At 39.4% G+C, this 24,638-nt stretch overlaps 1 protein-coding gene across 1 annotated transcript; it reads left to right on the top strand.

Moving 5' to 3' along the window:
* The first annotated feature begins 10,599 nt into the window (after window positions 1-10,599).
* Window positions 10,600-24,596, top strand: stan (protocadherin-like wing polarity protein stan). Its single transcript, XM_018541393.1, has 16 exons — window positions 10,600-11,042; window positions 11,422-11,983; window positions 12,217-12,494; window positions 12,876-13,589; window positions 13,813-14,653; window positions 14,919-18,221; window positions 18,414-19,032; window positions 19,432-19,798; window positions 19,968-20,183; window positions 20,363-20,935; window positions 21,201-21,627; window positions 21,708-21,945; window positions 22,293-22,610; window positions 22,859-23,450; window positions 24,197-24,203; window positions 24,324-24,596. Exons 1-16 carry the CDS (start codon window positions 10,600-10,602, stop codon window positions 24,333-24,335), a joined length of 9,510 nt encoding a protein of 3,169 aa, XP_018396895.1. The 3' UTR covers window positions 24,336-24,596.
* Window positions 24,597-24,638: the final 42 nt, after the last annotated feature.

Below are 24,638 nucleotides of genomic sequence, written 5' to 3'. Positions count from 1 at the left end.
GAACGTGAGTCACTCACCCCTGTCTGAGAAAGAGAGAAGCAAAGAGAAAGGGGACTGCTGACCTCTCTTTCGCCCCCTTTTCTCGTGTCCGATACACAGCAGCCCTTGTTACGAAAGTCTCGTTGTTTCTCGCAGATTTAAGCCGTTCGCACATTTTTTGTTTTTATTTGTTTCAATTTTAATAGTTGTTAGTTTGGATAATCGCAGATTTTCCGAAGATTTATTTTTTATGAGTGTAACAAAATAAACATGTTAAATATTAGACATGTGCGAACTATTTTAACACGAATCAAATCGAATCAAGATTCGATTCGATTCAAATTTAAATCGTTGTAATTCAAACATGAACTATTCGAAAATTTCAAATCTATGGCGGATATTCATAGTCGGTTCTTATTTCAAGACCATCTTAAATAATGTCTTAAGCAGCTAAATGCGGTTGTTTGTTGATTCATAACGTCTTAAGACTAAACTTAAGACAGTCTCAAATATAACAATCGATTATAAATACCGATCTGAGATTTTTAAATAGAAGAATCTAATACATATGACAATCTTATATTTTACATATACAAACATTGTATATACATTAAGTGTTGACCAATGAAATTCCAGTGAATTTGCTCACTTTTATAATTTTCACCTTTTTTCAAGGTACACGATCGATTTTCAGATTCGATTCGATTTAGAGTTAAAAAACCTTGATTCGCACTTCTCTATCAAATAAAATGTATTGATGTATTAATTGCATCAATTTTTGTTTTTTGATTGTTTTAAAATAAATTATTTATTTTAACGGAATCCATTATTCCTATAAATTCACGTTACCTATATAAAAAAATATCATTCAAAAGAAATTAATTGAATTAGACTTGTATCTATAAAATTATGTTGAAAATTATATTGAATTTAATGTAGATTCGAAAATCAAATAAAAATTTATTTAAAAAGTTTCAGTGTGCAACATATACTCCGTAAATGTATGTCTCGCGTTTCTCGAGCGGACTTAGCCCGCGCGATGCCGCAAATCGATCCATCGCGCATGAATACCTTTTTTAATTGAGACACTTGTCGGGTTTTCGGGTGTCCCGGTCAAACGATCAGCCGGCTGTTATGAACGCACTAATTTACAAGCCGGCTCCGCAGGAGCGTGAAGCCATGTACGTGCACGCCTAAGTAAACCCGTTCGCGCGAGAGACGCGCGTATATATATACGTACACGCAGTGGGAACAGGTTCCACATAAAATCAAACGTTCTTCCGTGGAACCCTTATCCATACCGGGCATCTTCGCTACATTGCACGCTGCCGCGCATCGATACGGGCCGTCGCTTTGGGAACCTTTCCGGATTTTTCAACCCCGAAACGATTCCGAGATATAATCTCCAGATGTACGGTTATGCATCAGATAGATCTGGTTGAATCAACGAGATATACTGAGAATTATCATTAGGTTTTATAAGTGGCTATAAAAGAGCTAAGATCTCTTTCTAAGGGATATAGTATATAATATAAAATTTGTGATAAATCAGATCTGCATATTTTATATATTGCATTATTTATTATACTTTACCGTATACTCTCTTAAATCTATAGAGTTTAATTTAACTTAATTAAGTCGCCACACCGCTTCTACTAAATATATTGTTGTTTTATACTAAAACGATTGTTAAATTTGACACTGAACAATAGTTTAACTATACAGTGTCAATTTAACACTATATATAGTCAAACCATTGTTTTAGTAGAAAATAGCGGTATAATTAAGTAGGAACAGTGGCTACTTACATTAAGTTAAATTTGACACTATAGATTTAACAGTGTACATTTCAATTTGGAATCTATGAGGATAAAATATAAATAATATCAAAAATATAAAAATGCGATTTGACACAGAATGTTTATATTTTCCTTAAGTATTAAAAATATTCATATTTAATTGTCAAAGATATTTATAAAGTAGCCAAGATTTCTTTCCAAAGAATATATAAAAGTTCTTGGATAATCAGATTTGTGTATTTTTTATATTGCACTACTTACGCTTGATCTATAAACTTCAAATTGGAATATTATGCAAGTTATACTTTATCCACAAATTTTTAATTTACGAATACAGTATAAGTAATGTAATATCAAAAATACGCAGATCTGATTGTCGAAGAATTTTTACGTATTCCTCGGAAAGGGACGCCGACTCTTTTATTACCACTTGTAAAACCTGATGATAGTTTTCGGTATCTCGTCGATTTGATCTCGTAAGATATATTTTCAGTTGAAATCTGGATAATTCAAAGACGACTGTAATGTCTCTTGCGAAACAAGATTTTAGTAAGAGATTATTTTTGCATGCACACACTCTTGAAATGATGTTATTATCGCTGAGGAAATCAAAGCTAACCGCCGAAATATGCAGTACTCTCGTCGCGCCGGTGATATCGATGCGTGTTTCGCGCGGTGCCCGCACACCGTCGCGTCGCTTTGGCGACGAAAAACACCGTATATATACGCGTCGCGAATCGATTCCGATCGGATTTGCGCGAGTTCACTCCACGCCCAAGCAAATCCGATGACGATCCCGTTTCCTATCCTGGTAACGACCGAAACGAATACCTCGGCGGTAATTCCCTCTTTCTCCCTTTTCTCCGACCTTACCGTTACGCGAATATGGTTTTGTACTCGCGCGCGTAACGGTACGCATTGTGACCGCCGCGCACGGAAATAGAGATTTCTCCGCGAATGTTGCGACCGGTGTCGCCGTAAAAGAATGCAGCGCATCCGTTTCAACCACGACATCGGATACATTCCTCTGCTCGTCCCCTTTTTCCACGCTGTCATTCGCACGTCTTTTCCTCCGACAATAAGTGGAGTACTGGCGAGTTAACTTCGCCGCTGGGAGCCACAGCTGGAAAATTTCCTCGGTGATTGTGTCTATTAAGGTCGTCAAGTGAATCTAAACACGGCATATAGATATTTCTTCATTTTCGATAAATCTGTTTATTGCTGCAATCGTATATGTATCAAAGTTTAAATTATTACTGTAATAGTAATTGAAGTAACTCAAATTTATTTAAAATCTCCAGATGTAATTATTTAGCGAGAACGATTAGAAGATAAAAGAGCAATTAATGATTTACACGAGTTGTGATATAAATCTGACAATGATGCGAGTTGCGCATTAGATACGCCAGCGCGCCTGATCGCGTGACTCTCGGGCTCTTGCTTCATTTTCTTACTCGCAGATTTCCTTTTATCAATCAAAATTAATGTCTAGGAGTAAAAGATAAATCCGAGAGAAAAATTGCGCGACGTTTACATGTAATTCTGAAATCCCGGTGGAACCCAAACACGCTATCGCGATCGATTGCGTGACTCTCTAAATTGCTGTAATACGTACTACTTTTTTCTTTATTTCGTGAGTATTTATTTAAAAATACAGAAATTCATTATTATCTGCCCTATTATACCGTTTTCGCATTTTCAAATGATAGAGGAAGATATTTATCAAAATACAGAAATATATATTATGTATAATATAATACACTTTCTGTATTTTTAAACAAAGGTTTATCCAACGATATAAGTAATGCCCAACTCTGGACACGATCGATTCTGAAGGCTGTCGAAATGTTTCTTTTTCTCCACGGCATCGTTGACGCATACGATACTCCTGTCAGCTCGATCGGCATCGCGCGATCCCTTTCGCACCGCTTGTTTCCTAACGCTCATCGTTCGCGCCATCGCTCGAGTAAACTCGCTTGCTCGACGAGGACTCTCCTTGAAAGAATGGAGATCCTCTAGTCGAGTCGAGTCTCCTCCTCGAGAGATCTCGCTGGTCTCTCTTCGCGTCGCGACCTTGAGTGGGAACCACGTACACCGGTTATTGTAATAGCCAGGCCGGGGCCGTCCCTCGCGTGTTCGCGTTCATCGAGCGGACGGACCAGCCGAGTCCGGTGGTTGCAGAAGAAAGTTGGCTTGGCGGGCGTAGAGAAACAGAGAAAAAGAGAAGGAAAGGGAGAGAGACGAACGAATGAGAAAAGGAGAAGGAGAAGCAGAGGGATGAGAGTCGCTGACACCGGCCGCCAAGAGGAGGACGCCTCCGGCGATTCGTCAGAGTCGTCCAGGACGTTTTTTTCGTCGAAATAATCACCGGACCGATTCTTACCGATCCCTGCGTGCCTGCGCTTATACCTGCCTGCTTGTCTGCTTTTCCCCCTCTCGCCCGCCGTCCCGTTCGCGTATATGCAATCGTAATGAGATGCGGCCACGAACTTATCCTCTTTTTGGAGCCGTTTATTACAGCTCAGGGGATTATTTAGGGGATAAAAATTTCGTCCGACGAAATTTCGCTTCGCGGAAAGCATCCTGGTATCTCTCGCTCATCTTCACTTACGAGGCGCTCGCGTCCACCGCAAGAATATCTTTTAATCGAGGAACGCGTACGCGTGGTATGCGAGATCGTTCATAGGTTGTTCCACCAACGGGAGAAGAGGATACGATACGACGACCGCGAGACGCGCGCGCGTGCATCTCTTCCGCATCGCATTCTCCGGCAAGAAGGCCGATCCATAAATCTGGTGATCGTTCGACGAGTTTTCTTTGACCGCGCACGCAGATTCTCCGCAGAAATAAACTGTATCTTTGTTATCTTTTTCTAGGTAACGGAAACGACATCAGTTTCCTCCGCGTTATAAAGGCAGCAGGGAATCTTTATAATGATGGTTTATAGTGTTTATATGTTCTTAGTTGCAAATATGTACATTCAAATTTATTAAATAATCCAAATTTAACAAGCAGAGCATGTTCTCTAAATATATATCTAATAATAGTAAGATAGGTTTCGTGGTTTGATTTAATTCTATTTAACTCTAAGGAGAATCTAAGGGAAGAAAAGATAACGAGAGCGACAAACAAGTTAGTTATTACTTTGAAAAAAGTTTAATTTACTTTGGAGCCGTATTTTAAGAACAACTGATTGAAAAAAGGACAACATTTTTAAAGATTGCGTAAATTTTCGATATTTATATGAAAGAAAAAAAAAAGGAATTTATTTCTCTACTTAACTATGCCATCAAATTCAGATAATATAATAATTTATAGATTATAAAATCCAGCTACCTTTTACAAAAGAAAACGATTGGGAAACACAGATAAATACTTTTATAGCCCTTTACAGGCTAATATCTTTGGTAGCTTACACTTCGACGGCTCGGTAATCACATAAACGTCCGGAAGACCGGTCGCCCGCGCTTAAGTATATGTCTCTATTAAAACGGTGAAATCATGGCGTTTCTTTCGTGGTAGACTCATCCGAGATAACAGGTTCAGCTTGATTCAGTGTACCGACTCCGTCGTATGCGTTTTGGGACCCGAAAGCATACTCACGTAAAGGTGAGTCGGGACCGGATTCCACTACAAGTTTAGATCCTTTTCGATGTAATTAATAGTTCCATCGGTGTGTGAGCCAGTCACTTTCACTTAATAACAAAATAGCATGCCCTTCGCGACGATCTGAAAAAGGGAGAGATAATTTTATGGAAATTATATCTTTTGAGTATGCATCGTATTTACAACATTTGAAAAATGCTTTGAACAAAATATCTTTGGCGGAAATAATCAATACTCATTTGAAAAAATTCTTTATTTATTAAAACGATCTCGGTTTAATTGACTACGATTATAATAAAGATTCTCATTTAATAATGGAATAAAATATATCATATGTAACGAATTTTGAATTTTTCTACGTCAATAATTATATTTTGGCCATTACACGCAAAATTACATAAAACTGCGTAAGACTGCTGGACCAATGAGCATCCGACATAAAGATGTCATACTAATTTACTTAAGATGCTCATTGGTCCAGCGGTCTTATGTTATGGTTATGCAGCTTATCATTTTGTATACGATGGTCCTTAGACTTTTAGATTAGACAAAAAGAGCAGACGGTGTTATAAAAGATCAGTCTCGTTAGAAAATTATAAGAAATTTCCATACATTAATATCTCAGGTAACACTTAACATTGCCTTTGGCTAAAGTATTTTTCAAGACGATCGAAAGATAACTACGCAGCTAAGAGCTTTAAAAATTCTGCTTGGTCAAGCGGAAAAATTAATGTTCTAATTTAAGATATCTCAATAGTAATGGTGCATTGATAGCGCATAACTGCATTTAATACATAAAATAGGCTAGAATCTACATAGATGAATAAGGCTTTAACGGTTTCTTCTCTCTTGATGTTCTCAACAATTATTTAAAAATCGCACAGATCTTTAATTAACTAAAGTTAGCAAGATAGCAGAGTTAAAACGTAATAGCACGTCTTTCGTGATGACTTGAAAAGAGAAAAATTTCACAGAAAACATATCTTTTGCGCGCATATATTATAGCTGCAACCTTTAGAGAACACTTCAGAAGAAAGATCTCTGTTGAAAATGATTCCTGTATTTTCTCATTCTGTGAAAACATGATTTATTTATTAGAACAATTTGGCCTATTCTCTCATATATCGAATAAAGGAAATACGTACATAATTGATAACTTTTGAACTCGCTAACTTTAACAATAAAAAAAAACATTCTAACTCGAAGAAGTTAAATAAATTTGTTGCTTTCCATGCGGAAAACGTACGTTACGCTCGGATTACCGAACGATATATTGTAGTATTCGACGTAGCAGTCTTTCTTTTCTTTGTCCTTTCTTCATCTTGTTTCCTGCAAATAAGTTTCTAACCTTCGCGACGGAGGCCTGGAGGCTCGATTGGGTCCATGCCGGTACGCTGACCGTGGATTGGCGAGAACCGGATCGTCTAATAGATCCCCTCGAGCGACGAAGAAGACGATCGGTCCGGATCGACTGAACTTACACGAAGTAAAGTATCGAACTATCACGTTCGTTCTCGGCATGGTCAACTCCAGTTGCCGTAATTTCTCGCAAGGACCGACGAACGGAATAATCTCGTAGCTGCTGCACGAAACGGGAGGATGCGCCTATGCACCGCGAGCGCTGCATCTTCACGCGATTGCACGGTGCATTGCATTGCACATTACGGACTAAAGTTTCTCAGCTCGATTTACCCGACGGGTTGCACGCAACATTCTGCACATAGGCATTTCACCATTTGAACATTTGTTTTTACGCTCACGTTGAGTGCAAATAGCATTCAATGGAAGAACTTAACGATTCAATGTTGAAATCAGATTGACGAGATCAGATTGATGATGAAGGTGAACGTTTTTTTACTGAATTATTTTACTAGTAAAACCATACTTTTTAGAAATTCGTGAATCTAGAGAGTGCTACAAAGCTTTCTCGGAATATAGAAATATGCAGAGTAATACACTGAAAAAAAATTTGTTACATTTTAATAAATATTTCTTTGAAATAGTTCTAGCGGAATATTTACTTACGATAAATAAATATTTAGATAAATGAAAAAAATGATAGTTGAATTAATAGTTTTTGGATCTAATCAATAATTAGCTCTTAGCTCTTCAATTGTTCTATTTTATTTTATATTTATTTATTATTATTTATTATTACTAAATATGTGTTTACATTTATTAAATATTCCGCTATAGAACTCTATTCAAAGAATTATTTATTAAAATTAGTAAATTTTTTTTACGGTGTAGTCATTTTTATCATTAATTTATACATTTATATTTTATAAATAAACTCTTCATGCTAATACTTTTTTTAAAGACACATTAGGTATTAGTATTGATAAAATATTAATTAATAATAATTAATTAAAGCAAATAAATTAATTAATTGTAAAACATAAATTTTATAATAACTGTATACGCATATTTCTGTTAAAGTTTACTACGTTTTTTCCAAACAAAAGTTTCTTTTTCTTTTCGTAGAAAAACATTATTTACAGAAAATTTCCATATTTCACATTTCGTATTTATACTTTGAAATGTATTTTCTCAATTCTTTTGAGTTTATAAACTAAAAAACTGAGATCTGTGTACACAATCGATTAATCGACGAATCGTCATTTTTCTTTCATGATACGCTTAAAAAGTCGTGTTAACATCGATACTGGCAACAGCAAATCAGTTCGAGATGCGGTTTGCGGGTACTTGTTACAGGAGTCGTTGATCAAGAAACTCAACGGTCGAGTGTCGTAATGCTCGAGTACATAAATCACCTGTCTATGTTTATTGTATTGTGAACGTCTCTCTTCATTTGGAAATCTTATTTCAAACGCGGTTTAAAATATCTTGAAAACTTCGATAATGTTATAAAAAATTTAACGGTATTACGTTTATCCACTTATTCAATTTTGTTACGGTTGATTTTTCATGTCGATTGTTACGATTTTTCGTTTTTGTATATATTCATCATTTCGCTCGCATAGCGAATAACTCGGATTTTACAGTTATTTCCTTAAAAGTACACGTTCGTTCCGAAATCCAACTGTTCTTTAAGTCTCCATAGATGTTAAATTGAATTCCCAGCTATGTACGACAAGTACAACGAAGCGAGTAAAATGGTTGGCCGGTATTTATGTATATCCGGACTCATCCTCGCATAGCTCTGCACTCGCGTTGATTATGCGGCTTAAGATGTATTCGATATTTAAATAAGATCCAGTTTTCAACAGCAACATTCATCAAAACAGGTAATGTAAATATGGATGGAGAAATGCTTTTATTTATAGCGACTCTCTATCGCATGATATATTTTAAATAACAATCTGGAATTCCTCCTGAATGATGCGTTATATACAATTTCTTATTCTTTTCCTTTCTTTCTCGAGATTTTATTATGAAAATAATTTAATATTTTAATTATTTTTTTAATTACTAACTAGTAATTGTATTAGTTTACACAATGTGCTTTAATTATTATGAAATTATGAAATCATTCTTGTTTATACAAAATAAACGAAAAATTACTCTCTGCAACATGAAGATAATTCTTTTCTCTAGACAACCTAGAATTATTGTGATAGATATAATTAAAGAAAGTAACTTTATCAAAGAGAGATAGATAATTATCTGTCCTCTGAAATGTTTTGACTTAAAAATTTTATTATCATTTAATAATGAGGGAAACATTATATTTTTAATTATATGAGAGATAAAGTATGTGCTGCATAAGCAGACTGCTGCGCAATGAGAACCATGATGAACTCGAGATAAAGATCGCAGTCTTCCGTTCTTTCGAGCATGACAGCGGACGTCGCATTACTGCATATTAGACCCATTGTTCCTCCAAGTTAGATGTCAAGGGCGCACGTTTGAAAAAAAAGCATTCATACATTCAACTGTTCTCGACATTATATTGTATATAAACATGCACATATTACTTACGTATATAAAATTATAATTTTTTAATAAACTAAATAATTATAATAAGACAAGCTGTAATAAGATCATATTGAAATGATTAATTATCCCGCCCGACTTAACCTAGTCTGGAGAATACCAAAACACAACGGTATCTCGACTTATATACATTTTTTTCTACAATTGGAGAAATCTGCTCTTCTTCACAAGACGAGTATCGCGTTAGTGCGCGCGATTCCGTTGCTCGCGATCGACTTTCTCAAAGATCGCACGCGTTGAAGTCGAGCGTGAAAGAAAGAGGCCCGGAACTCGAGAAGCGATCGAATGGTCGATCGAATTAAATTCGCGATGTAAGCATGCGTGTAATGTGAGAGGTCGACGAATTCTACAACCGACGAAAGACCGGTATCTTTGGGGTACCTCGCTGCAAGGGCACGACCGGAAGTAGTTTGTTTCCCACGTTTTGCTGGCGAAGGAAGGTTGTTTCTATAGCAAGGGAAAATGTGTGCACCTCGAAAATCGCCGTCTGTACCGGCAATTATGGTACTTCGCTGTAGCGAGAAGGCAATTAAACTCGCCAGAGCGAAATAAGGCGCAAGAAACGAGAGACTCTCGTCCTTACATCTTTATATATGCTGACTCGTCCTTATAGTCGCGCGACCTGTCTACCAGGTTGAATTAAACGCGAGGAACAAGAAGTACACGCGATATTACTTTCAATCGCAATGTCGTCCATCGTGATTACTATCATCTTTTGCTTTCCTCGATTCCGATATTTTGCTGAGCTTGTAGCAAGTTACTTCGAAGTAATTACTTGATGTTATTATAAATAAATTACTTTCCATATTCGTTCTAATGGAAAAAAATGGAAGAATTCTCTGCATTATATTTTAATAAAATGACTTATTTTAGCGATAATTATATCTCTCGATCATAATTGTAATGACACTAATGACTAGTTGCTTTACAGATTTTTCAAGACAACTTCTTGTTGACAAAAAATTTGAATATAAATAAAACCTCTATTCTCTTGTGCGAAAATTTTATAATTTTTACTTTAAAAGTAAACGCGCGTTCATTTGTCGGTTTTAAAACATATAGTTCTAGACTAAAGTTGGAGTACGTAATATTACAAATTAAATTAATTAAAAAAATTTACGATCGGTATATCTTTTCCTTAGGAGGATCCTGGCGTTGTGTTAAATTCGCGAAGAATTCGCGAAGATAGACGATCATGAGGCACTTGGGAAGAGAACAGTACAAATCGCAGGATCGCACGGATTAAGTGCGTGTCGCCATGGCGAGGTGGAGATGGATGCTGTTGATGTTGACGACCATCTGGACGCTGAGCGATGGCTATCTGACGGTACTGCCGTCCAGCACGCCCGTCGGAACTGTCGTCTTCGAGGCAGGAGTGCCACAGCTGGGTGGTCGTCGCAAGTACGAGGCGTCTAGTGAGCGCACCGCTTGGTTTGCTCGGAAGCTCCTCAAAGTCCATCCGCACACAGGCCGCGTAACTCTGGCAAAGACGCTTAGCTGTGAAGGTCTCCAGTATCCGCGCGTTTTCACCTTTTACGTCGACTCTACGAGCTCCCGCCTCGGTAGACCTACTATCGATTACTATAGTTTGCCATTAAGGATTTTAATTACCGGATGCGGCGGGGAGAATCACGACCTGGCGGCCACCAGGGGCTGGATGGCGGAGACTCTGGCCTCTTACGCGATGCCCAGCACCGACAGGTTGGAAATCGGCTGTTAGATGTATATAGATAAAAATATTGATGACTGTAGATACTGAATTAGTGACTCGTAATATCGGTATTTAATTTGTTTGGCGAAATATAAATATAACGACAATAAAATTCTGCACACAAAATATAAATAGATTCCTCTAACGACAATAAAATTCTGCACACAAAATATAAATAGATTCCTCATAGCAAAAAAAAAAAAAAAGAAACTGTTTTGGGAAAATAATGGTCAGAATAGTACGTTAACACAGGTGTATATTAACTAATTTAGATTGTTATATGGTACATAAAGTAATTTAAAAAAAAAAAGGAATATTTAGCTTCGAAAAAATTAAAATTCATAACTAAAGATCTAATTACATCGATAGGTTTACCGAGGTATGCCTACGGACGTCTCAACTGGTGGCAGCTCTCCGTGATTTTCTACCTCAGACGACATTGAAGGAATGCGAAACAAGATGGGGTGGAGTGGCAGACCCCAGGTTCCTCGTGGAAGGTGCCGCCGGGGACTTGGTTTCCGCTACCGAGCAATGCCTAGTCGACCCATTATGGAAGGTCTCAGTTAGCATGAATTTGCGCTGCACCGGCGACTCGCGTCTGACCGATGCCGAGCATCGGTTGAAGATTGTCTTTCATCACCATCAGCTGGACGACACTGATCTAGGTAGAAGGGTGAGACGAGAGCTCAAGAATCAATCGCCGTATTTCGAGCAACACCTCTATCTCGCCGCGGTAGAAGAGGAAAAAGAGCCGGGAATGTATGTGACTTCAGTGAAGGCTAGAGACCCCGAGAACGGCGCCGTACGATATTCCATGAGCTCCCTGGTAGATGCGAGATCGCAAGCATTATTGGCTCTTGATCCAGTAACCGGAAGAGTAACCACCCGTGCCAGGTTGGATAGGGAAAATGTCGACGTGCACTATTTTCGGGTGCGTATCGAATTCTGAAGTGTAAAAGGAATGAAAATTAGAAATAATAAGCCTTGTTCTAACTGTAAGAATAAATTTCATAAAAAAAAAAAAAAAAAACATTATTTAAGAGACGTGCGACTCTCTTATGTTTAAAAGCAATTTATTAACGTTGTAAAACGTACATGCAATTAAAGTGAAAAATAGAGGTTCTAATCAAAATAGCTTTCAATTACAATGGATTTATCAAATAGGTGTTGGCAGTGGACGATTCATTTCCTCCGCGTACCGGCACAACGACTCTTCAAGTTAATGTGTTAGATGCAAACGATCATACGCCCAGCTTCGAGGGACCGGAATACGACGCGTCGGTACGTGAAGGTGTTCCCGTAGGTTCCACGGTAATAACAGTTAAGGCTACGGATCAGGATACTGGAAGAAATGCTGAAGTAGAGTACTCTATCGTCTCTATTACGGCAGGTAATAGCATCACGCATATGGAGGATACAGCGACTTTCAGAATCGATCCAAGGTTAGTACTATACAAATATATATATTCCAAAATATTAGTAGAAAGCTTAATTTCTTGACACCCGAAACTAGTCATCTTAATATTTCGTTTTTAGAAAGTTTTTTCTATATTCATAAATAAAAAAGATTTTAATCTTTTTCTATTACATGAATTATAGATTATCTTCTGTATATTTTAATACTATCAGTGTGACACGATTAAACTACGTAGAAAATAAAAAATGTATTTTTCATTTTCTCTCTTTCATGTTTTTGTTTTTTCTCAATTTAATTTTTCTTTTTTAGAAGTTCTTACGAGATAAAATCTTTGATATAATCAGCTCAATGAAATATAATTTCGCATGATTCATATATTTACAATGTAAATCTTTGTATATCTCAGATCCGGTGTGGTCACTACACGAACTCCTCTCGATCGCGAACAAACCGAGATTTACACGGTAATGCTCAGCGTTACGGATCAAGCGACACCACCTTCGACGCGACGCAGTGCAAATGCAACCCTGGTGGTACGTGTACTGGACGACAACGACAATTACCCGCAGTTCACCGAGCGCACATATTCGGCGACCGTGCCGGAGGACTTGGACTACACGACTAATCCAGTGATAGCCCGTATTAGGGCGATGGATGCGGATGCTGGCGCCAACGCTGCTGTCCGCTACGCTATCATTGGCGGCAACACGCAGAACACCTTCTCGATCGATTCAATGAGTGGCGATGTAGCCCTAGTTAAGCCACTCGACTACGAGTCCACCAGGAGCTACAAGATCGTCATACGTGCTCAGGACGGTGGCTCGCCCGCCCGTTCCAACACTACCCAACTACTCGTGATGGTCAAGGATGTAAATGACAACGCGCCAAGATTCTACACCAGCCATTTCCAAGAATCAGTGTCGGAAAACGTACCACTGGGATATTCGATCCTGAGGGTACAAGCATACGATGCCGATGAGGGTAACAATGCACTCATCAAATACACCATTGGCGCACGTGATTTCACCGGCGCCTCCACAGAGAACTTCCCTATCACCGTGAAAGCGGAAACTGGTTGGATCTACACGACGAAGCAATTAGATCGTGAACAGTGTTCAAAGTATGTTAATCTTTTTATCGATTATTAAATCGTCATTTAATCGGAGTTGGAATAATTCAAATATAAATCAACGCGGATAAAAGTAAAACATTTAAAACTAATGTTTAAAGAAAATTATACAAAATAGTCTCCTCGTTCTCACTTTACATAAAATTTTACTTAAAAACCTTACTTTAGATTCTTTAGCAAACTCTGTGACAAGAGATTCTTATTTTGATTTTAGATATCAATTTACCGTAATCGCGGCAGATTCTGGAGAAGAACCAAAATCCGCGAGTGCGACAGTATTTCTCACGGTGACCGATGTAAACGACAATGATCCTTACTTCGAGCCAAAAACCTACGAAGCTGTAGTGTCCGAGGATAGTCTGGCGGGCACCCCGGTCACCACGGTGACCGCCACCGATCCGGATGAGGATTCCAGAATCCATTATGAAATCACGGGCGGTAACACGCGCGGGCGCTTCTCTATTGCTTCGCAAAACGGACGTGGCCTTATAACTATCGCACAGACGCTCGATTATAAGCAGGAGAAACGGTTTGTGTTGACAGTAACTGCGTCAGATAGCGGCAGCCGCACTGATACCGCCTTGGTTTACGTCAACGTGTCGGACGCCAATAATTATTCTCCAGAATTTGAAAACGCACCCTACTCAGTCTCGGTGTTCGAGGATGCGCCGATTGGCGTGACAGTGCTGGTGGTGAGTGCCACTGATGCCGATGTCGGCAAGAACGCCCAGATCACATACAGCCTAGCGACTGACAATGGCGAACAGGTGATCACCGAGTTCACCATCAATCCACAAACTGGAGCAATCACGACGACAAAAGCGCTCGATCGCGAGCTGGTACCCTCGTATCTGTTGACAGTGACCGCCCGGGACGGTGGAGTACCGTCGCTATCGGATACCACCGACGTGGAGATCTCCGTCACGGACGTAAATGACAACGCACCGGTCTTCGAGGCGCCGCAATACCAGGGTTCGATTCTCGAGGATGTTTTGCTAAGCACTAGCGTACTGAGAGTCTCGGCGACCGATGCAGATACCGATCTCAATGGTCGGGTAAGTGTAGCTCTCTCCGGCAAAAATGTTGCTATGATATAATTTAAATGAGAAATATAGTATACTAATTGATTTGCTTATATATATAAACGACAATTATAAATATTTGATTATTCTAATTAATTAATTAATAATAAATAAATATTATAAATTATATTTATAAAAAAATAATTAATATAAGCATAAATTAATAGTATACATTTTTAATACTAATTTCAAAAAATTTTTTTATAACTTTTTAATAAACTTAATATGACTGATCTAGGTAAGATACGGTTTGGAGGATGACGGCGACGGAGCGTTCACGATTGACTCTACAACAGGCATTATCAGAACCGCGAAAATATTGGACCGAGAATCGGTGGCATATTACGTTTTAAAAGCCGTTGCCACAGATCGCGGTTCGCCCGCACTCTCGTCCGTCGTTCCTGTTACTATCAAAATAGAAGACATCAATGACTCGCCACCAGCCTTTGAGAACGATAAGATCATTCTTTACATCGCCGAGAATTCTCCGATTGGTTCGACTGTTGGTGAAATCTACGCCCACGATCCAGACGAGGGTCCTAATGCAGTAGTGCAGTACAGTATCATCGGCGGCGAGGACTCCAACAGCTTCAGCTTGAATGTCCGTCAAGGCGCCGATCGCGCCGAATTAATTACCCTCGAGGAACTTGACTACGAATCGCCGAAGAAGAAATTTGAACTCGTGGTGCGAGCCGCGTCACCACCGCTGCGTTCAGACGCGGTGGTGCAGATTCTAGTGACCGATGTGAACGACAACGCGCCGGTGCTTAAGGACTTTCAAATCATTTTTAATAATTTCAAGGACTTCTTCCCAACTGTATCAATTGGCCGGATACCAGCAGTGGATGCTGATGTGACGGACAATCTTGTCTACAGCATCCTCTCCGGCAATAATGCGAATCTGATCGATCTCAATAGGACCACTGGCGAGATCCGATTGTCGCCGCAACTCAACACTAACGTGCCGCGAGTAGCGACTATGGAAGTCGCCGTGACAGACGGTATCAACGAGGCAAAGGCCACAATGACGTTATCAGTACGTCTAATCACTGATGAGATGTTGCTGAACTCGATTACAGTAAGATTGGACGATATGACAGTAGAAGCATTTCTTAGTCCTCTTCTGGGTTACTTTCTGGATGGCTTGGCGGCTATCATTCCCTGTCCCCGTGAGAACATCTTTCTCTTTAGTGTTCAGGAAGACGCAAACGTGCACGGCAAAATCCTAAACGTGAGCTTCTCGGCACGCAAGGTCGAACCAGGCACGGTTGACGAGTTTTACAGTCCGCAATTTCTTCAGGAACGAGTATACCTCAATCGCGGTATCCTGGCGAGATTAGCAACTGTCACTGTTCTGCCCTTCGATGACAATCTTTGCGTTCGTGAGCCTTGCCTAAATTTTGAAGAGTGCCTGACGGTGCTCAAGTTTGGCAACGCGTCCGGTTTTGCCAGCAGCGACACGGTTCTCTTTCGGCCCATCTATCCGGTGACCACATTCGCGTGCAGGTGCGCCCGTGGCTTTACTGGTAGTCGCGAGGCTTATATGTGTGACACCGAAGTGAATTTATGCTACTCGAATCCTTGCATGAATGGTGGCATCTGCCACAGGCGAGAGGGTGGATATTCATGCACCTGCCAACCGGATTTCACCGGCGTAAACTGCGAGATCTCAATGAACCGCAACGCTTGCTCACCTGGCATCTGTAAAAGTGGTTCTCAGTGTACCGTGAAGAATACCGCTGGCTTTACCTGCGAGGGTTGCCCTGTATCCGCTTTGGAAAGCGTAACACCTTTCTGCGAGTTGAAAGCACGCAGTTTCGGTCCGGCGACATTCCTCACTTTCGCTTCTCTTAAGCAACGCCATCGTCTTCATCTTAGATTGAAATTTGCTACCGAGTTGGTCGATGGCTTGCTACTCTACAATGGCAGATATAACGAACGCCACGACTTTATCGCCCTAGAAATCGTGGATTCGCGCGTGCAGTTTAGCTTTTCTCTCGGTGATGAAGTAACAAGAGCAATGGCGAGCGTTCCTGGTGGTGTCTCGGACGGTCAGTGGCATGAGGTTGTGGTCTCATACATCAACCGAACTGTGACAGTGTCTCTAGACGATTGTGACGTCGCGCTTGCTCTAAAGCACGGGGAGAGACTAGGTCCAAAATGGACTTGCGCTGGTAGGAGCGAAAGAGTTCTCGAGGATCGTTGTGGATTTGTCACCGAAACCTGCCACAGGTTCCTGGACTTGACTGGACCGTTACAATTAGGTGGTCTGCCATCAATCCCATCCAGCTTCCAGATCCGCAACAAAGACTATGTAGGATGCATTAGTGATCTTTACATCGATCACGTTTTCGTTGACTTGAACTCATTCGTAGCCGACAATGGAACGAATGCGGGTTGCCCCGAAAAGGCTGCCTTCTGTGCCTCGTCGCCCTGCAGAAACAATGGTAAATGTCGTGAAATCTGGTCGGGTTTCGTATGCGAGTGCGAACATAACTTTGCCGGGCCTACTTGTGCCGAAGAAATTGGCGCGCCGTACAACTTTCGCGGCGATGGCATGCTCGGCTTCAATCCATTATTACGACCTATTCAATTACCGTGGATGACGGCCCTGAGTCTCCGAACTCGCGCACGACAAGCATTCGTCATGAGCGTGCAGATCGGCCAGAATAGCTCGGTCCTGTTAGAAATCCGAAACGGCAAGCTGGTCGTCTCGCTGGATGGTGCCGATGTAATCCGAACTGGTGGTATAGTTGCGGATGGCGAATGGCATCGCATGGAGATTGTCTGGCAAAGCGGCCATGTATCTCTAGACACAGACTATCGCGAACGACCTGCGACAGTGCCGCTACCAGCTAAGCTGCAGGGTTTGTACGTTGGCAGAATCCTTGTAGGTGGTTCAGACCAAGCGACCAATATCGATCTACCGTTCTTTAACGGCTGCCTGCAGGATATACGAATCGGCACCAACCAGAGTGTTCTTCAGCGTCCAACTATTCAAGAGAACGTCAATGCTGGTTGTCCATCTGAAACCCACTGCAACTTAGAATGTCCACAGGCATCAATCTGCATAGCAAAATGGCAGTCGAGCGAGTGTGTGTGCGCAGCTGGCCACGTCGGTCGTGATTGCGAACGCATTTGCAATCTCGAGCCCTGCAGCGATGTCGGCATTTGCATCGAAAATATGACCGATTTGAGGCGTGGTTATCGGTGTGAATGTGCTTCTTCTGATATATCCGGAGAGTATTGCGAGACAAAGAGCGAACAACCCTGTCCGGCGACATGGTGGGGATCTCCAATTTGCGGGCCTTGCCATTGCGATGAGACCAAGGGCTATGATCCCGCTTGTAACAAGACCACCGGCGAATGCCACTGCAAGGAAAATCACTACCAGCCGAACGGACGGAAGGAATGCATACCATGCGAGTGCTATACAACCGGCAGTTTCGGTCCTCGTTGCGACACTGAGACAGGTCAATGCCGTTGTCGGACGGGAGTGATCGGTCGTTCGTGCACCGACTGTCCAAATTCTTATGCTGAGGTAAAAGAATAGAACGAAATGTAAAATATATTTTAGCTAACATTTTTTTAAAAATTCTGAATACTCTGAATACTTTTATATAAAATAAACTTTAAGAATAAATTTTTTAAAATAAATAATAATTTTAATATTTAAGAAAACCATTGTTTTTAACAACGCTAACCAAAACATTAATATTTTTTAATATATTAGGTAACTCTGAGAGGCTGTGAGGTAGTCTACGATGGCTGTCCCAGATCATACTCGGACGGCTTATGGTGGCCGCGGACTCTTTTTGGATTGACAGCCATCGAGGATTGTCCCGGCACCGCCGAAGGCAAAACTTCCAGATCCTGCGACGACAAATTAGGCGGTTGGCAACCGCCCGATCTCTTTAATTGTACTTCGGAGGCCTTCATCGAACATCGACACCAGTTGGCGGCTCTGGAGACCAAAGATCTCACACTAAACACCTATGTAGCTGTGAAAATGGCAAAAGACGTTCACAGAGCGGTGAATATTACGAGAGAAATGTACGGAGTAGATCTTTTGGTGACGGAATCCTTGCTAGTGGCGTTGCTACGTTACGAAGAAAGTCTAGTGGGTCTGAATCTGACTCACAGTCAGGACAAGGATTACGTCACCCATCTGATCGGCATAGCCGGAGCAATTCTGAGGTCCAAATACAAGGAAAAATGGGAAAAAATAGAAGAACTTAACGGAGATAGTCCCGATAAGATTCTGGATGCTATGGCGAGATACTTAAAGACTTTAACGGCATCTCAACATGATACTTTTACCAATCCCTTTGAAGTAGTCAATGATAACGTTGGTATGTATATGTGAGACTCTTTATCTCTCTTTCTTTCAATTCAATTACTATAATTAATAAAATGATTTGTTATAAAAACTTAATCTTGTATTGTATTATAATATTATTATATTAATATTATATTAGATATCAGGAGACGCGGTAGTGTCTCCGGCTATGTGTTCAAAATTTTATTATTTTTAGATATTTGTTATTAAATATTTCAATCTTCTCTAACAAATTGAAATTAAAATAAATTCTTTAAATATAAGAATAAGTTTTATATTCGATATTTGTGACAATGTTAAAATTTAATTAAATGTAAAAATAATAAATTTTATAATTTCCGCAAAAGTATACATATGGACTTCATACCAGAGGAATTCATTTTGAACATTTATTTTAATTTTATTATTTTAGTGCTGGGATTAGACATCGTAACATCGGAGAGTCTCTTTGGCTACGAGACCATTGAATATAAGGAAGATCCTACTTTATCAACAGCGAGGCCCGCGGAAGCCGATCGGAAAGTCATTCTGCCTGATACTTCCGCTTTTCTAAGCTCTTCAACACACTTTGGTCCGTCTATTAACTTCCCAAAGTACAACAACTACATGGCTGATCCAAGCAGATTCGATCCGCACTCAAAGGTCCAGGTGCCACTCAATACGTTAGGTATCAAACCCGTCATACAGGGTGAATTAAATGTGAAGAACAGTCTAAACAATCGAAAGGCCGTGCTGAGTTACGTGCAATACAAAGAACTTGGCGCTCTCTTACCGCAAAGGTATATTATATTGCTCAATTATTGCGTATCAATTAATTATTATTTTAATACTATTATTTTAAGTACTAAGAGAATTTATTATTTTTTATTAAACTTTATATGCAAAAAAATGGGAATAAAAGGATCGCTTACTTGGCTAATTACTTTAATGCTAATGTTTGAATTATAGATTCGATGACTCAGTATCAGTTAGATGGGGAGTAGAAGTAGCAGTTGGATCGCCCGTAATGACTGTCTCGGTGTTAGTTCCCTCGGATGATGGCTACGAGTCCTTGACAGGAATTCCTTTGCAGTCACCGATTCAAGTCAGACTGTGGCTTCATGAAAACAATGATTTCAAGACCAGAACAAATCCGCAATGCGTCCATTGGAGCACGGCAAGGGGGTAAGAGAAGTTAATTGACTCTTTTCACAAATTAAGAAATTTTAATTTTCTATAAAAAAAACTGATTTAATTTGGCAATTGATTGGTCACAATTCATTTGTACAAAAATTTGAATTTTGTTCTGTTTTAATAAAAATTTCATATTTACAAAAAAATTTCTTTTATTTGATCAATTTTAGAATCGGTGAATGGAGTCGAATGGGCTGCACCACAGAAATCGAAGACAATTCCCTGTCATTCGGTACTATTGTGAACTGCTCTTGCATGAAACTGTCCACCTTTGCCATACTGACAGACGTCCTCGATCTTGAATACGTTCCCGAACCATCTTTATTAGAAGATGTGACCAGTTATAGCGCGTTCATGCTCGCCTTACCGCTGCTATTATCTGCTCTCTTGATCCTGGCGTTAATTCGCGGCGGTGGTACCAACTCTAACAGTATTCACAAAAATTTGGTGTTATGCGTTTTTATGGCGGAAATCCTGTATCTAATCGCCCTCAAAGCCAGAAATCCTCTCATCTCCAATGAATTCCCATGCAAACTCACGGCGATAGGATTGCATTACACCTGGTTGAGCACTTTTGCCTGGACCCTCGTAGACTCCGTTCATCTCTATCGAATGCTGACGGAAATGAGAGATGTGAACCATGGCCAGATGAGATTTTATTACACTATGGGATATGGTCTACCGGCTGTCATTGTTGGACTTACTATCGGCGTCAGGGCTGATCAGTATGGAAATTTCTACTTGTAAGTTGACCTTAACATGTTAAAATTTTATTATTTTATCGAGTAAATCACAATATCTTTATAAAGATAAAATTGTAGATTAAAATTAAAACTTAAATGATATGATATAATTCGACGACGGTAATTTGTATTATAATAACATATTCTTTTGCGACTTGTCAAAATTACTAAAACATAATAGAATATAATTTTTAAAATAAAATACATTTTTGAATTTTCAAATGGAATTTTTTAATTATATATAAATTTTTATTTAATTTTTCAGCTGCTGGTTGTCCATCTATGAAACCGTGATTTGGGCGCTCATAGGTCCCGTTTGCGCTGCCGTATTGGTGAACTTCTGCATTCTCGTAATGTGCATTCGCGCAGCGTTTACTCTGAAAGAGCACATCATGGGCTTTGGAAATTTACGAACGCTCCTATGGCTCTCTGTGGCTTCATTACCTTTACTAGGCTCCACATGGACTTTGGCGGTTCTCAATGCATCAGAGAACTCGTCGATGCTTTCGTATTTACTGAGTGTCGCTATCGTGGTTCACGCGGCATTCAGTCTCATCGGTTACTGTTTCATCAATAGCAGAGTTAGGAGAAATTTATATCAAAGTCTATTAAGATGTATTGGCAAAAAAGCGCCCTTGCTTGAAGGAAGCATGGGAAACGGAAGTAGCAGTCAAAATGTAAATGGTCATTCAGTATGTAATTTAAAATTGATTTCTTGTTATAAATATACTAATTAAATATGAACGCATTAATATTGACGTTTATGTTTCAGCGTTCAGCGCTAGCTTACTCCTCGACTTATAGCGGAGCCGAATCCGCATGCAAGAGAGTTCACGTTGGCGTTTCTACAAGTAGTACAACCTCAAGAAGTACAAATAAAACAGGTTCAAGCCCTTATCGTAGCGATACGCACTTGAGACATACATCAACCTCCACAAGTAATTACAATAGCGATCGAGATCCGTATCTGTCGTCGAGGAGTCATCGATCAGCACTAAATTCTCGACAAGGTATAGCTTTTATAAACAACAAATAAAAAATTTTAAAAACTATAATATACGAAAGGACATATTGAACCACAAAAAATTAATTATACCATATATTAAAACTAATTTATTTGAGTTTATTCATAAATTTTTATAATAGATAAGTTTTAAACCAAGTGTTTAATTTATGATATTACATAATCTAATTTCGATCTGAGACTCTGTTTCGAGACCGACAAATATAATCGGCACGAAATTTGTTTAAATTGGAAGTTATAAAAATTTATATTTCGATCAAAACCCGCTTTAATCGAAAATCACTCTTTTCACTTATTTATCCTTAAGCTAATGTTACACAATGTTTACGAAAGAATCTACGGAGATAAGAGGTCAGCGCAGAGAATCAGAATCAGACTCCGATGGCTCGCAAGCCGAAGGAGGCGGCAGAAGCCTGGACCTCGCCAGTTCGCACAGCTCCGACGAGGATGACGTCACGTCGAGATCGCACAGAAATATGGGAGTATCTACACAACAGCACGTCACTCACAGTTATTTGCCCAATATTCACACTAATCCCGCCGAACACTTGAACATACTTTGCTCGAATACTGAACTCTTCCCCAACATCAAACCAATCTACGCCCCGAGATGGAGTTCCCAACTGCCAGAAGCATATCTGTCATCGAATGGTGAGATTGGCAATTACGAGTTTTTAAATTAAGAATAATGAGAAAAACATGTGTAAAAAATCTTGAATCATAAAGAGATCAGTGATTGTAAAACAATATGAGAAATGAAAAGATAGTAAAACTAAAATTCCATTTAAAAGATTTAAATGTTATTTCTCATTTTATAGTAGCACACAATACTTATATAAATATAAAGGGTTGATGATATTTTTGAAAAAAGTTAAAAATATTATTTATTTTTTTTACAGTGATGGATGTACGAAGTAGCCAATGGTCCGGTGGTACTATGTCAGATAACGAAATAGCTTCGAACAAGACTTCGAGCCCGAATCCGCTGCCATATCCGGAGATAAACTCACCGCAAAAGAACCAGCCGGACGAGAACTACTCAGAAGGTGAAGAGAAAATGCATCATTTGGGAGAAAAGTATTTATTCCCTTATACCGCCGAGGAAGACCATACAGTGTCACCCACACCGTACATGTTGTCCATGTCGTCACGCATCCTCGCCTCTAGCATGAGCCATCATTCACAGAATTCGAATCACGAAAACCTGAGTGGTTCCGAGCAGCGTTACGGCAGCCTGAAACGTGGCCAAAGTCTGCACGGCTCCCAGCATGACAACCTCAGCGGTTCCGAAAGATACGGCAGTCTAAAACGCGGCAAGATGGGCACCCCCACCGTTCTGGAGGATAGGCCCGAATATATCTTACCGATGAGCGGCAGGATACTGTCGAGTTCGTTGACCCATGACCTACAACACAGTAATGAACTGGCGGCGCTCAGGCAACAACAACAGCAACAGCAGCAACAATACGAGCAAACTATCGCCGAGACCGAGTGAGTAATAAACACATATATCATATTTAGATTTTGGATATCGAATGGCGCTTGTTAAATAAATTCAAATAGATGCAAAGTAAAAACGTGCTTTTTATATACGATGGATTTGATGTCAGAATCAAAGACATAAAATAACAGAGCGAAAGCATTTTACATTATTACATATATTGTATGTAAATCATCTATATTGAAAATAGAATCCTCTTTTAAGAATAATAAAAAAAAAAATACTATTTCAATATGTAGAATCTTTAAGAGAAATTAACAGGAAAAAGTTGTATGAGAAATTACATTTTAAAATAGAATGCATGTGAACTTGGAAACGATCTGTGACTGCAATAACTACATAATTAATAAAAAATAAAGTCATAATGAAAGCTTATAATCAAAATTAACAAAGTCATAGAAATAAAACGTAGTCACATAGGATAAAAATAGAAACCTTTATATAAACGATTATTCAAAAAGTTGATGCGTTCATTGACATATAAAACAATTTACAAAAAGACAATACAAGTACGTCACATCCAACGTAAAAAAAGGTTGGCGGCGAACTAACATACTTAAGTTACAGCGTTTCTTGTCTTAGCGCAATTTTATAACACTCTTTTTAATTCATTCTGGTTTTCTTTGGTTTCCCATATTTCTCCTTGCTGTATACACAAAAGGTGGCGTTGGAACGTTCTCTAACATAACTATATCTTTTCTGTGATCCGTGCTTGCCCTGACTGTCAAATCATCAGCGAGGAGGTAAGCGAGTGTGACGATATAAATCTACAAATCGTCCTGCAAACCGCAACGATTTTATCTCTAATTTTCTCGATAGCGTCCAATAGAATCGGAACTAATCGCGAGTTGTCACTGTTGCAGGAAGGATACTAATGCGGAAACGCCCGTCTGACAAGGTCTGTGCCACGAACGAGAATAACGTACAAAGTAATTTAGTTTACGCCTAGCTTAAGTGTCCAACGCGCAATAAAGATTTGTCAATATATATATATATATATATTTTAAGAAGCGGCCATGACTGTACTTACTTAGCCATATTAATTAGCATGTATGTGTGAGTGCCTGTTTATATGTTGCATAATGGAAGGTCTATCAGAGTAATCTTGAGAAATCAAAGTATATTCCAATGATTATATAATTATAAAACATGTGTATATATATATATATATATATATA

The sequence above is a fragment of the Cyphomyrmex costatus genome, unplaced genomic scaffold (genome assembly GCF_001594065.2).
Source record: "Cyphomyrmex costatus isolate MS0001 unplaced genomic scaffold, Ccosl1.0 scaffold283, whole genome shotgun sequence".
NCBI classification, from domain to species: domain Eukaryota; kingdom Metazoa; phylum Arthropoda; class Insecta; order Hymenoptera; family Formicidae; genus Cyphomyrmex; species Cyphomyrmex costatus.
Note: the sequence above shows the minus strand (reverse complement) of the source record. Positions and strands in the feature narration are given on the sequence as shown.